The 15,278-nt window shown below is 40.8% G+C and overlaps 1 protein-coding gene and 1 pseudogene across 1 annotated transcript; one reads left to right on the top strand and one right to left on the bottom strand.

The window, feature by feature from the left end:
* Positions 1 to 445: 445 nt before the first annotated feature.
* LOC147888215 (Cytokine-induced anti-apoptosis inhibitor 1, Fe-S biogenesi) lies at positions 446 to 3,465 on the bottom strand. The gene is made up of 8 exons (XM_087393552.1): positions 3,223 to 3,465; positions 2,869 to 3,026; positions 2,670 to 2,774; positions 2,343 to 2,415; positions 2,070 to 2,255; positions 1,717 to 1,853; positions 880 to 954; positions 446 to 791 (listed from the first exon to the last, which is right to left on the bottom strand). The coding sequence occupies exons 1-8, from the start codon at positions 3,362 to 3,364 to the stop codon at positions 753 to 755; spliced, it is 915 nt and encodes a 304-aa protein (XP_087249678.1). The 5' UTR covers positions 3,365 to 3,465; the 3' UTR covers positions 446 to 752.
* A 6,085-nt stretch (positions 3,466 to 9,550) lies between these two features.
* Positions 9,551 to 10,431, top strand: LOC147888216 (uncharacterized; annotated as a pseudogene).
* The last annotated feature ends 4,847 nt before the right edge of the window (positions 10,432 to 15,278 follow it).

A 15,278-nucleotide genomic window follows, 5' to 3' on the forward strand; every position in this document is an offset into this window, starting at 1 on the left:
CTGCTAGTCTGCTGCAGAGAGGCCCGACTCCTATTGAACTGAGCCTGTGATGCCCAACTGTGGGGATGAAAGTGAGGGCCAAAGGCTGACCTTTTATAGGCTGTTAGATCAGCCTGGCCCATTTGGTCAACGTCGACCGTTGACCAAGTCGATCAAAAAGTCAATGATTTGACTTTTGACCAAAAAAGTCAACTCTATCTTTTGACTGTCTGTTGATTGTGCTGATTGCTGGCTGCACAAGGCTGCCTGCATAGCTGTACAAATGCATGCGTGGCGGTTGACCTGGATGCCTGTGTTGGCACCAACTAGCATGGCCACAGGCTTGTGGATGCCCGTGACATTACATTTCATGCCCATTAGATAAACTCAGCAAGACGATGTCGCTGAGCAATTACAACACTGATTTGAAAGTCTAATAATCAAATTTTATAAATAACATGAAATAAAAGAATAATTTATGCTCAAGAGACGGGACACTTCCTCTGAACATAGTCTACACTACTCCAAAGAAAAAGAAAAATACATGCTGCCACATAATATCAGGAAGTTTTTAATACAACCAATGATTTGATACACTGAAGCCCATAACGACATTATATTTTGGGTCCTCTTCCTACAATTACCTTTTCTAATGGACCACCTTTTTGTAAGACTTTCTAATCGAACAATGAATGAGCATATTGTCATTAAGGAGGACGGTGCGGCAAAATCGTTTCCTCTAGTTGCAATTAGCGTCACCACATCAATCCCAATTAGATGTCTGCAGTCAGCAGCGTTCCTGAAAGTGTGATCTGCAAATTTGCAGCAGAAGAAGTTACAATTGCTGCTCATATTTAAACCTTAAACTACAAGACATGTCACAGGCATTCATTGGTATACCTTCTCTCCAAGCTTAAAAGGTGGCATGCCTCTGTATGGACAGGTGCTGCAACGGAAAGCATCTCCAAGACCGCACTGGCAATCAAGAAATGTGTAAGATTACCAAAGATGATTCTATATACCTAGATGAATCCAGGAACATTCCCAAACTCATCCTCTAAAAACACAACATAGTGCAGTTTCAATCTCACGATAGCCACTCATAAGATTGAAAACCATAAACTCCATCGCGCATAGCAGGGACTAGCTACTATGACATCCCCACTGACATCATCGGCGCCCAACAGTGGGTGAGACCATATGCTCTCACACATACAAATCCTCACACCCACACATACTTGAGCATCCATTTATACAAAGTCTTCATACTGAGTTTCTGTTGGCACTCTGGTGGTGAAGGGTAAACTCAGCCATGACGAAGGCTAGCACTAAGGAGAAGGCCAATATAAAAATAGTCCAAAATCTCTTCATTCAAGCTACAACTGCTTGTGAAGTCTAAACGATTTCATTATAGTCTCTCCCAAACGAGCATCTAAATCTAGTAAAGATGATTCTACCACACTCTTTAATTATCAGTCTTCAGTGTGCCCATTATCATTAAAATATCTGAGAAAGAGCACACTCCAATGAAGTCAAAGCACACGCTCATGTCTCCTCATCAAGCCAAACGCTTTGACAACATCCACAAAAAGATGGTGGACTAGTTTGGATGACCAATAATGAAATACTACTTGAAGCAACCGCCGGCACACCACAATCAACACCAGATATGTACGCACTTCCCAACAGTGCCTCACGGCTTCCACTCCTACACTCTAATATGTAAAAGGGGCCTACGCTTCCACAAGCAGACTGAGGATTGTCCAGCTTTTCAACCGCTAATGACACTTTTTCTGATTCTTCCATTTCCGCACGGCCACAAGTGCAATTTTTGCAGGCTTTTCTTCCAGCTTTGCCGACCTCACAGTCATCAACTGCCATAGTGTAGCATCAAACAGAGAGTTTCAGAATCCACGAAGCTTGAATCCACTAAAAATTATGACACATTCCACAAGCCTATAAAAAGTTGAACGCTTTCCCAAAATTATTATTTGAACTGATAAGTGGCTACTAATGGATATCACCATAGGATTCAAAGATTCTGTCATTTCATTAGCAAGGCAAGTTTAACATAGGATTGCAATAAGCACCTTTTGGTACTTCTGGTTTTTCCAAGTCCTCCTCGGTAAGTAGAGTATCCTCATCCACCAAATCATATTCACCATCATCTTCATAAGTGGGTAACTTGAGTGCTCCAACACCAACAGGAATGCCACCAAGCTTGAGATCATCAACCTCATCCATGGACAACTTAAATACTGAGCCGTTGACCTTCTCTATTTTGATAGTTTCATGTCACAGCATCAGTACAGAAGCCCATGATGTTTGCATTCATGTCATAAGGGAGCATAGCCCAAACTTACCTTCTGATGCCGTCGGTTTCTGCTTTAAACTAAATGACACTCCAGTCTCCCAAGTTGGCTTTACTGCTCTTACCTGAATAAGATAAAGATAATTTGTTACCAAAAAAAAAAAAAGCCATTGTAACCTGCAAAAAGATATAAATGCAATCTTCAACACTGGTCCACTCTCATTCTGGACTTACACAGCTTGAAATCAGAGTTCAATCAACCCACACAAAACAATCACTTCCAATTCAAATGAAAGCACATGTTCAGTTCTCAAGGGATAAACCGCAATCTCTGCAGCCATTAAAAATCCATTTTTCAGTGTATAAAAAGTACTCATACCGCAACAAAAGAATTTCCGTTCTTTCCATTCTCCACATACTGGGGACATGCTTGTAAGTCCATATAGCCTGCCAGCAAAAGACTTCGCTCCAGAGCTAATTTAGCCTACAAAGCAACACAAACAGGTTAGGAATAAAATTCATCGTATACAAGTACAGAAACATCTATTCAAAACGACGCTTCTATGATTCACACTTACCTGTTTGTCAGCCGACTCAGGCTCCTGGATCACGAGGACTCCACCTGGCTTCAAAATCCGTGCAATATCTAACAGCCATATCCCAGAATGGAATCCGCAGTTTTCCCCCAAGGAAAACACGATATCTACGGATGATGCTTCCAGCTTGAGCTTTCCGACTGATACAAGCAACCAAAATATAACAATATGGAAAATTAGCAGAAGACTCCAAAATAAAAACGTAAAGGAACGCTATCAACTCACTGCACAAAGCGCATTATCTGAAATCTTCAATGGCATAAAAAGTTTGTCGTTCGGCGCATGTGCGTGCGTGCGCGCGTGTGACAGAGAGAGAGAAAGAGAAGGGGGGCAAACCAAGTTGAGACGCCTGCGTGATGACAGCCAAACGATTTCCACCATCAACTTTGTCTTCGAAAGTCCGGAGCGCCCAGAGGATGGCATGGGCAGGAAGAGCGACAGCGTCGGTAAACACGAGGACGGCAGGTTGAAGGCCCATCGTTACTTCGGAGCAGATCGGGATACCGATGGTTTGCAAGGAAAGGCAGAGAGCAGAAATTTGGGAGCAAACGGCGTTAAAAGGACGTGAACTTTCAGAAGAAGAAGAGGGCGGCTAATTTAACTCTCAAGAACGCAGAACTAATAGAGCAAGGTCGCTTAGCCTTTCTGGCCCTTCCACGTCACCCTCCCCCGGGCGTGTCTTTGTGGGCTCCCACGTCACCGAACACCTACTTTACTATTAGCACTCCTTAAAGACAGCGCTTACTAACGCTTTACCATTTCTTCTATTTTGATTAAATCTCTCTCTCACTCACTCACTCATCTCTCTCTCTCACACACACACACTTTGCAAATGGCTTTGCATTTGAAAGGGGTTGCATTATAGCATTCAAACTTTCCAATGGTTCCACTCATTAGATGGAAACACACTTTGCAAATTGCAAATGGCTTTGCATTTGGAAGAGGTTGCATTATAGCATTCAAACTTTCCAATGGTTCCACTCATGAGCTTTCGGAAATCTAGGTGTTGCAAATTATTCATCCATTCATCTTGACAATCGTTTGCGTCTAGCACAACCTAAGGCAATGTTCACGAGTACTTGTACTCACTTGTTCTTGTATGAGTGCCCACCGAATGATTGTTTGGTCAAATAATATAAGCAAAGAGCTATTTATGTATGTGCAACCCGCATGTGTATGTGCATATCCATGTGTACGTATGCACCTTGTGTGTGTGTGTGTATGGGTGCATGCCTACATATGTGTTTATGTGTATGCATCTATTTGCATATGTGACAGCATCTGTGTTTGAACTTTGCACAAATACTTGCATGTGTGTGTATGTGCATATTTGTGCACCTCCTACCTATGTGTGTGTTGTGTACACATGTGCATGTTATGTTTGCTCTTATGCTATGTATGTGTGTGTGTGTGTGTGTGTGTGTACCTATCTGTATTTGTGAGCACACATGTGTGTATGTGTGCGTTGTGCACACATATGCAAGTGTATATGTGTGGTGTAGATGTGGGCCGTTGGTAGTCTAAGAGCTAGTGGTAGTTCAAGGGTCCAAGGGTGGTAAGTCTAATATAGCCCATGGCAGTCTAACGGTCCAATGCTGGTAGTCCAAGAGCTCGTGGTAGTCTACAATGCAAGGGTGGTAGTCCAAGAGCTTGTGGTGGATCATGAGTCTATAAAAGATCCAAAGTCCAAGGGTGGTAATCCAAGAGGTATTGATTGTCCAAAGAGTCCAAGGGTAGCACGTGGCAACATTTCCTAAGCTCTTCTCCTCCAAGCTACCATGTGGCAAAAACCCATCCATGAAGAGATAATGGTGCCCATCTTTAAACACAACAACAAAAAAAGAGTGTTTAAGCCATCACTTGCTCAAGGCTCATAGCACCTCCTATAAGTGATACCTTATTAACTTTCTATCCTCTTTTAAACTCGAACTATACCACTGTTAGAAACATTATATGTTTGAACTCTTAAGGTATTGGCACATGAAGTTGTTTTGACTACCTTAGTCACATTTTCTCAGGCTCTCTTTCGTCCACATTCTCAGTTTGTTGGAAATTTGAAACCTCAAACTATATTACTAGTAGCAATGTAATGCACTTGAACTCTCAAGGAATTAACACAAGAAGCTGTATTGACTACCCTAGTCAAAATTTCTCGAGCTCACTTTCCTCCACATTCTCAGTTGTTTGGAAATTTAAACCGTCTCCCCCTCTTGTCCTCAATCTTCATCTCTATCCTTAGAGCCTCCCTTTCCTCTTGCAACTCCATCTCTCATCTTGTATCTTAAATCCCTTCATCCACATGATTGATCTTCACGCAAATTATTTCCTCTCCCATGAACACATTCTACTACCTACTAGTGATGGTTTCGTTAGCAATTCCTTTGTATTGAATAGAAAACTCATGCCTTTTTTGGGACCTGAAAATTTGCATCAATCCTCAAGTTTGGTGAACATTATCCATGCCAACCTCAAATTGTTATTACCTCGGAGGGGGCATATTCTATGAAGCTTCCACCTATTGTGTGTGTTATACATAAGGGCACTTTCCCAGCTCAACACCTTCACCATCTTAAGTAAATGCATTACATAGAATATACATGGAATGGCAAGCTACCCATACGCAATGCACATGAAGTATTTGTCCCTATACTTTATTTGTCTTCATGAAGATCCTTACACCCTTTTTTTGTTGGATGGCATGGTCCATAGGGCCTATATTAGCTACCAACTCCATTTGCAAAAAATTTTTAGAGGCGCTAGTGGACCACACCATGAGACCTTGTTCTTGAAAGGCCCTCATGTTAGTTCAATACATTGTACTTCGTTGAGCTTCAATGTGCAAGCAATCACCAGCCCATATTGCATAGAATTTGTCATCCAATGTGAGACGATTCCTTCCCCATTCTTTTCCTAGTTGTCCATCTCCATTAGATTTCACGAGTATTCCCCCATCCATCTCATGCATCGATTTCAATTAGGTCTACCATCATTCAAATGTGACTGCATGGTTATTTTGTTTACAGGCAGCAAGTGTTAGTAGGTCCTTTGATTGAAAAGTATAAAGCATGAATTCAATTCATGAAATAGAATTCCTTTGCACTTTAGTTTAAATGCTTCAAGCCCATGCAAGGTTATATGCACCTCATTCTTTAAGCAATATCGAATTTGACTATTGATAACATTATTTCCTTTTTTCTTTTGTGTGTTAAAGGAAAAAGGGACAAGGGGGTAGTAGGAGTGGATAGGTTTGGTGAAGGCCTTAGACTATTACTTTTCACCCACAAGTTACTTTTTTGGCTACCGTTTCTTACTTGCCCCTTTTCGTTTCTATTACAGAGACTTTAGTGAGATGTTGGTTGCTTAGGTTGATGGTCTACAATGTCCAATGGAGACTATATTGGTACCATTACTGTCCCCCTCCCTAATTAATAGGCCCCTCATGCCCTTACTTTAATTGCCGCCCCTTCCCTCACCCCTCATGCCCTTGGTCTTTTGCATCTCTCCTCTATTTTTCTCCATATGCATTCACCTACACTCACTTTTCTGCCATAATTTATAAATTATGCAAGGAAACAAGAGAAAATACAATGCTTTGAATCAAATAATCATAAGACCTAGTGATTTCATTGTGGAAGAGAAAATGTGGAGTTACCCTGTTAAAGCTTTTTCTAGTTCGATACTATATGAATAGAAGTTGAAATAAATCTATAAGACCATGTTATAAGAATTAAGAATTTTGCAAACTTTGGGACATTTAAATTAAGAACAACTTTATAACACCTGTACAAAAGAAAAACTATAACTCATGGCACATCACTAATAAACATTGACTAGCTAGTAAGAGAGTAATAAGTATAATGACTAAAGAAAGGAAGCATTTGCACACATCTTTATCCTAATAGTATATCAACTGTCTACAAGAAGTCTTGCAAGCATTTTAAATCCTATACCATTTTCTAGTCTCCTAGAAGTTGCCATAAACTTTTAAAAATGCTCAAAAGTTGGAGCAACAATATTATACCATCCCTAAATGTTTTAATGTAGGCACAATATTAACCCCTAATACAAATGAATGGATTTCACTATTTCAAAGAATCTAATGATTTCACTTTTCCTCAAAACAATTATTATATCACATTGGGGTTGGATCTTTGTGAAGTAAATATTCATGGCTTTGATTTTATTATTAAAACAATGTCATAAAGAGCGTTTCCAATGAATTGCAAACAATGTGTTCCATTCTGTTTAGTACAAGAGGAATTTGTTTCAAAAACATATGGCATTTTTATTGAGATAATTTTTAAAAAGCAATAGGAATACATTTTACAACACAATGCAAAACTGAGAAATGTTAGTATGTAGCAAGAAAATGGTAGAAAGGGGCCACATTAAAAAAAATCAATTTCTAATTTTGAAAATTCATTCAACTATGGCTTAGGTTCAGCTTTAGATCAACCTTTTATGTATCTAGTTTAAAGACATCCCTAGTGGCATAGGGTTGCATTAATACATTGTTATTGTTCATGGCATGACAAAAAGCCTCATTATGAAAAATGATTATATCCTTGCTTGAAAGCACTTCATATTTTTCAAATAAATGTTGTTATATAGATTATATTTCATTGCATGCCATTTGTATCTCTTGATTTATAGTCGATTGTATAATCAGCAATTCGGTATGATTACAAACCTAGGTTTGCATCTTGGAAGAAGTGGGAGGAGTTGAATGTAATTGAAGAGGCTGCAACCCTGTCAACCAACCACTTCAGTTTCCAATCTATTGGGTTTTCACACTTGAGATCAATGTATTAGAATTCACACACCATTGATTAGCCATTTTGTTAGAGAGTGAGGTGAGTTCCATATCAATAGGGAATGAGGTAGGTATCATATTGATAGTGCCTTATCCATTTTGCTTCAATTTGATTAATAAGAATAGTGGTTTTATTGGTGGGTTGGTACTCCTCAATCAACAAATCTTTTTATCATAAAACCTTTAATCAAAAGTGTGATTTTGGATGGTCAAACAAATTGTGCACTTCTTAATCTTTCATTGACATTCCTTTGGGGTGACCATCCTTCATACATAAAGTATGCCATACTTGGAGTGTCAACCCCCAAATTGGCCTCCAAAGGAGCTTAATCATTATTCAAAATACAAGAATCTTACCTTCTAACTTCTTACATCCTTCTTCAAGGTCTTGTTCTCTTCTTCAAAGGATTCTGTTTTCCTTTCAAATCATTAGACTTAGAGTCTCATGTGTGGCATTACTGTTCTTTTTCTTCTTCTTTGACCTTTTGGACTAGATCCCTCTCAATTCTTTCAATGTGAGCCATCGTAGCATCCACCAGAGCATCAATCTTATGAGTGTCTATAGTACCCATAATTTTAAGCTGCTCCTTTGGTCCAAATGCAAGCCAATTCACCATCAACATTATTGCATTGGGCATCCCTTTCAATCTATTTGAAGGTGCCTTAGTCTTCTAACATAATTTGCCACTTACTCATGTTTAGCCTATTTTAAGTTATACAACTTTTGTAGTAGCTATACTACCATCTTATCAATGTTGAATTGCTCCAAGGGCATCCCATTCAACAAAATGTATTCAATCATGGCATCATTCATCTTGCAAATGGATTTAGACTCCATTAATGGAACAAGGGCATCTTGATAGCTCCTTGATGTTGAAAGGGATCTTCCATGATGACGATTTGTTTAGCCTCAAGTTCAAATTGATATGTGTCATGGAACTATTGACTAATTACCAGGTATGTTCTTGTTATGCCACTCTACGATAAGATCCAATAGGACCAAGTTTTTGTTTGTATGAATAGGAAAAGCAAGATCACCAATTATGGTGCATATCTTTCAAACGATATATTATGGAACATATATTACTTTTGATCCAAGAATGGATTGTGTAAATATTGTGGGAAGGTAGGCTTTATTGAATGAGAGTTACACCTCCTAGCCTTCCTAAAACCACCCCTCAACTTTCCTACATGGTTTTGGTTGTCTTATGCAAAGTTATGTACCAAGCGTGTTTGATATCTTTGTTGAGAGTTGTGGTGCCATGAGCACATAATTAGAGGCTAAGGTATGGTATAGGAAAGAATCAAAGTAGCCACCCTAGGATGTGGACTACATGATGTGGAGATGTGGATTGAGGATATCCACAAAGAGAGATGTGGATGAGAGGATCCCACATGGTTTGACTATTCTAAAGGATCTCTCTATATAAGAAGCCTATCATGTATTGTTGAGTACACATTGCAATAGATTGAGTGTTTGCTACCCTATGTCTCTCTTGTGGTGCTTTGATCCTCCTTGATCCCATATTTTTTCATGATATCAGAGCATGGTTCTACCTTTCGTTGAGGTGCCATCCTTCTTGTGAGAGCAAGAGAGATCGATTTAGAGATTGAGAGCTTCTCGAGTGTTCTTCACTTCCGTAGAGAAAATTTTCGTCATTGCCAAGAGAGAGAGATCTTTGTCCTTGCTTGAGAGAGAGACTTGCTAGTAGTATTCATTCTGAGAGAAAGATTGAGAGAGTTAATCCTATTCTAGGTTCTAGACTGAGAGAAAGAGAGATATGTCTAAGGCTCAACACAAAGAGGGATAGGTCCAAGGCTCTCACAACAACACAAGATCCTTGCAATTAGATGACTCGGAGGCATCTTCTCTGCTCCAACGATGAGCAACAGCAGTGCCTAAGCTTCTCCAATCTAAGGCTGAAGCATCTACAACAGCCATCAACAGTGCGGGCTCCTAGCAATAGCTCGCTCTCGTGCAAACTCCTGGCTCATAGGTGAACTCTAATACCAGTGCTTCTCACCAGCTCTCTAGCTCCAATGCTCACAACCAGCAGTAGACTCATCGGGTAAACGCCAGCTTCACCGAGGAGCCTCCAAATAGTGAGGCACCATCTTCAGTCAAAGGAAGATTCACTCTAATTGCATAGTAGCGCACTAGCCCATACGTCCAAATTGCGCCCATGCCAAGCCGCCTACCACCAAGCACTCCAAGGAGTAGCACGTTCACAATAGGTGGCTCCAACACCATCTTCTATGGCTGTCTCTAGCATCGACAAGCATCCAAACAACGGCCACGGCAATAGAAGTTCCTCTAGAGAGACAAGGTGCCGCAATCTGGAAAGGCCACAAAGAGGCTTTGCAGAAGCCGGTCGCATCGTTTTTGAAGGAGTTCGGGCTTCCAACGGGTCTGCTCCCACTGGAGGACATGATCGAGATCGTCTATGTCCAAGAGACGGGCTACATGTGGATAGCCCAAAAGAAGAAAGTGGAGCATCAGTTCCAATTGATTAGCAAACTGGTGAGCTACGACACTGAGATCAAAGGCTATATCGAAAAAGAACAAGATCAAGAAGCTGAAGGGCATGAAAGTGAAGGAGCTAATGTTGTGGCCACCTGTTGGTGAGATCAAAGTGGACGAACCTGCCACTGGCAAGATCCACTTCAAGAGTCTTGCAGGAATCACCACGACTTGCACTGGCTCCTATCCACCGCTGAGTGTTACCGTCTAGTTCACCTTCATCCCAGAGAAGCTTCAAAGCTTCTTCTCTGTTTTCTCCTAAGGTGAGACCTTAGGACGCATGGCCACCGTTGCCAAAGACAAGTGGCAAGATAGAAATTCACCCAGGTAAGGTTAGTTAACCTTGGGTTTGGGAGTGGTTAATCGTTTACCACGTGGCATAAGTTGGTCAAACTAATTGTGGTTGGTTAAGGCTTAAGGTTAGGTTAATGCCACATCATCATGCCACCTAAGCACATAGTAACCCTTGCTAAGCACAGTATGGAATTTTGCATATGAATCCTTGTGCCACATTAGATGTAGATGACTGCACATCCTTTCTCTCTACTACAATGAGACCTACGTGGCGGCCTTCAACGGATTCATGACCTCCAAGCTCTTGATGACCGACAACAGCTCCAAGCCTCTCAACGCTTCATCCATTCTCTGAGAGAGAAACTACCATGTGGCACTCCACAGACCGCACCCACCTTGGGTCAAGGTAACCCGGTTAGAGTCACTCTGGTTAGAAGTGGATAGGGTTGGTTACATAACCCAGGTTAAGGTTGGTCACCAAACTGCCACGTGGTACCCTATCAGCCACCTCAACATCTGCCACGTCATCTGCCACAGTGGCAACCACGTCATCACTATCACGTCAACAAGCCACATCACCGTGCTAGCTCATCAGCCACATCATCACTACCACATCACCTACCACATCATCTACCACGTCACTTGTGCCATGTCATCTACTGACGTCATCATCTATGCCACCTCAGCTATCCACAGTCACTTCATGTGATCACTCCTGCCACCTCAGCACAGGGCTCCATTGGCACACCTCTTGCTAGGCATAGTGCCACATCATCACTGCATGTGACCCACAGTGACACATCATCATTGAGCACATTTGCACTCCTTTTGCCCCTCCACCTAGATCAAGTCGTATCTCTTGATCCAAGAAGAATTTGAGGGTGATCTAAAAAGGAAACTTGCTCGTTTTTTGGTGCTCTATGCACTCGTCACATCATGCGCACAAATTGGCACAAGTTACACTCACATTTTAGCCTCACCGACAAAACCACTTCCTTCATGCACATTTGCCTCTACATCGATGCATCTGACCCAGCACTTAAAAAGAACAAAAGAAAAGGAATTATTTGATGTTCTTTCATCGATCGATGGTTGGTATAGATCTAGATCAGAGTAGTAATTAGGTTTGTGTAAGTACTCAATATCATTTTTAAGGCCTTTACTTTTATGATGAGCATGTATGGTGCACATTTTGGCACAAGTTACACTCACATTTTAGCCTCACCGACAAAACCACTTCCTTCATGCACATTTGCCTCTACATCGATGCATCTGACCCAGCACTTAAAAAGAACAAAAGAAGAGGAATTATTTGATGTTCTTTCATCGATCGATGGGCACGACCATAAATATACTTTGAATGAAGCCAAGGAGCATTAAAATATTATTCCCATAAATAAAACTAAATAAAAACCTTGGGAAATAAACACAAAAACTTGTCCTATTAAATAACTTAAGGATGACCTGAGTACATGTTGAGATATCGAGCTCCACTTTTGATATGCCAAGGTGACCGTTGTGCGTTTATGTCACCGACTTGTTAGCTGCAGATGCGATTGGTACATCGCCCATGAATAATAGCTGGATGATAGCAATCTTTATGTACTCTAGTTAGTGGCTCAGTTAGTATCCCACCTAGGTTAGCTGAGTTTGGTTTGAGACCCACATATAGGGTTCACCTATTCCTTTTGTACAAAGAGAGAGTTCTTTTGGATTTCATAACTAAGAAGAGGAAAACTATTTTCAGCCTCCACCTTGGTGTGTATTCCCCCATTGTGTATGTGAGAAAGCTGCAAGTGAGACTCCTTACTTCTCTCCCACTCTCTTCACACATATCAGGGCTTGGTTCGTGGTAAGGAGCTCAAGAAAGCAAACCAAGTTTGCGGTGTCTTGGTAAGAGGGTCAGTGTTGCTCTCCTTTTTCGAGTTTGTGAGTGAATCTCTGCAGGTAGCACAGCTGGAAAGTGCAAGAGTGCATTGTCTTAGATTGGGACGCCCTTCATAGTGTGGCAAGAGGGTAGTATATGCTACGGATCAAGGCAAAGCCCTAGGTGACATTATTTTTTTGATTCAAGGCAATTTCGGGGCCCGTTTTGGTGGCAGAAGTTTTTCGCAGGCACTCAGAAAAGTGCCTTGTTTTTGCTGTGCGACCATTGTTCTGTAGGTTGGTGAAAGTTGTCACAAAAATTGCATCATATGCCTATGCGCAAAGATATTGGGAGTGACAGAATCATTCTTATTGCCTGTTGATGCAAAATCGTCACTAGGAAGTGACTGTGTGGTCAAATACTGCTTTTGTCAGTTTTGTAGATTTGCCCTTGTGAGGCAGAAGTTGTGTTTTTTGCAGTCGCAGAATTTTTTTGCAGTGTTCTGTAATGGCATCCAATGCTCTTTCATAGATAGTCACTGAAAAGCTTGACAAGAACAACTTCCAAGCATGGAAGTTTAGAATGACGAATTTCCTTAAGGGAAAATGTTATTGGGAGTTCATTACTGGAGCTGAACAAGAACCGGTTATTCCTAATGTTCCCAATCAATAGGAGTTGCATGCATTTAAAGGATCGCATGAGAGAGCTAGAAAAGTTATGTACTGGCTATCTATCAGTATTTCAGATTCTATGATTATGCATATTCAGGATGCAAGCATGCCGAAGGAGGCGTGGGATACTTTGACAAAAATGTACAGCACAAATACGCAAGCCAAAAAAATGCAGCTTAAGCAGGAGTTGCATAATGTGCAAAGAGAAAATATGAGCATCAATGACTACCACATGAAGGTGAAGAAGATTGCAGATGCACTTGCTTCCATTGGGTTGCTAGTGAAAGATGATGATTTAATTTTTGTGACCTTGAATGGTCTAGGAAAGGATTATGCACAATTCCGGACATCCATTTCAGTCCGTGAAAAATTTCCTAATTTTGAGGAGTTATTGCTCTTCTAATTTTTGAAGAGCAGAGAAATGGTGGTGCATCTTCTTCAGGAGGAACTTCTAAAGAAACTATCTTTTACTCAAATGCTAGAAGAGGTAGAGGCAAAGGTAGAGCAGGCCGATCTGGAGGCTGTGGCAGAAATAAGAATATGCAACAAATTCAAGAAAACAAGTCCTATGGAGGAGGATGTGGTAACTTTAGAGGCAAGGGGAGCCAAATGGTGGATGGGAGAGAGGCCAAAATGCAAACAACAATGTTGAATGCTACTACTGTGGTAAAATGGGTCATATGGCTAAAGACTGCTACAAAAAGCAGAATGACATCATGAATGGAAAATTGTAGCAAGGAAATTATGCATCCTCTAGTAGACAGGGTGATGACAGAAATGAGCATTTGTTTATGGTGCAACACATGACCAATTCTGTGACAAGTGCAGAAGAAAGCAATGATGTGTGGTATGTTGACTCAGGTGCATCAAACCACATGACAAGTCATATAGAATGGATGCACGATGCAAGGAAAATGGAAAGACCATGATTTGTGGAGATTGGTGATGATACTGCACATCCTATTATGCAGATTGGTAAAATTCCTTTGTCTATGCAGGATGGGAAAAAGAAATACCTATCTGATGTATTTCATGTCCTGAATATCACCAAGAACCTGGTTTCTATTGGTCAAATGGTTGAGCAGGGCTTGCAGGTTAGATTTAATCCTCATGGATGCTTTGTTAAGGATATGAAAAATAAAGGTCGCTTGATAGCAAAAGGGAAGAAGAAGGGCAGGATGTTTACATTGGATGCGGATATGCCTGAATTGAGTGCAGCAATGTTTGCACATGGGACCGGTGTAGTTATAGATATTGATATCTAGCATAAACACATTGGTCATGTTAATGTACAATGACTTAAATTAATGCAGGCCCAGAATATTGTTGTAGGATTGCCTAAGTTCAAGGTTGCAGAAATGCATAAGGTATGTGAAGCCTGTCAATTTGGAAAACAGGCAAGGAAACCATTTCCTAGACATGTTCAAGAGAGTAAGAGGCCATTGGAATTAATCCACTCTGATGTGTGGACTACTAAAGCTGCATCTGTTAGAGGCTGTCATTATTTTGTCACTTTTATTGATGACTACAGCAAAAAAGTTTGGGTGTATTTTATGAAAAAGAAAAGTGAAGTGTTGGGCATTTCAAAGCTTTTAAAGCTATGGTTGAGAAAGAAACAGGCTTGCAAATAAAATGCCTAAGGTCAGATGGAGGGGGAGGGTACCTCTCAAATGAGTTTACAAGGTTCCTGCAAGAGCATGGCATAAAGCAAAAATATTCATGCAGGCATACCCCACAGCAAAATGGACTTGCAGAAAGGAAAAACAGGCATATTGGAGAGGTATCTCGTGCCATGCTCAACGAAAAAGACCTGCCAGATTATTATTGGGCTAAAGCAGTTGCTACAGCAGTCTACATAATGAACAGGACTCCCACTGCGGCAATACAAGGCATGATGCCAAAGGAGAGGTATACTGGTAGGAAACCAGATATTTCTCATTTGAAAGTTGTTGGTTGCATTGCCTATGTTCATGTGCCAGATGAGTTGAGATCCAAGTTGGATCCAAAAGCTGAGAAGTGCATCTGTATTGGTTATTCTCTACAGCAGAAAGTGTATAGATGCTATAACCCTTCTACTCGTAAGTTTACAATGAGCAGAGATGTTGTTTTTTATGAGATGAGTAGCTGGTATAAACCAATAAATGTGATTGATGATGTAGATGCACAAAATGGTAATGCTGCACAGAATTCACAGTAGCAATCACAAAATATTAGTGGACCTATAGT

Source organism: Dipteris shenzhenensis, chromosome 22 (genome assembly GCF_047967505.1).
Source record: "Dipteris shenzhenensis isolate YYH24624 ecotype China chromosome 22, Dip_SZ_1.0, whole genome shotgun sequence".
In the NCBI taxonomy this organism is placed as follows: Eukaryota; Viridiplantae; Streptophyta; class Polypodiopsida; order Gleicheniales; family Dipteridaceae; genus Dipteris; species Dipteris shenzhenensis.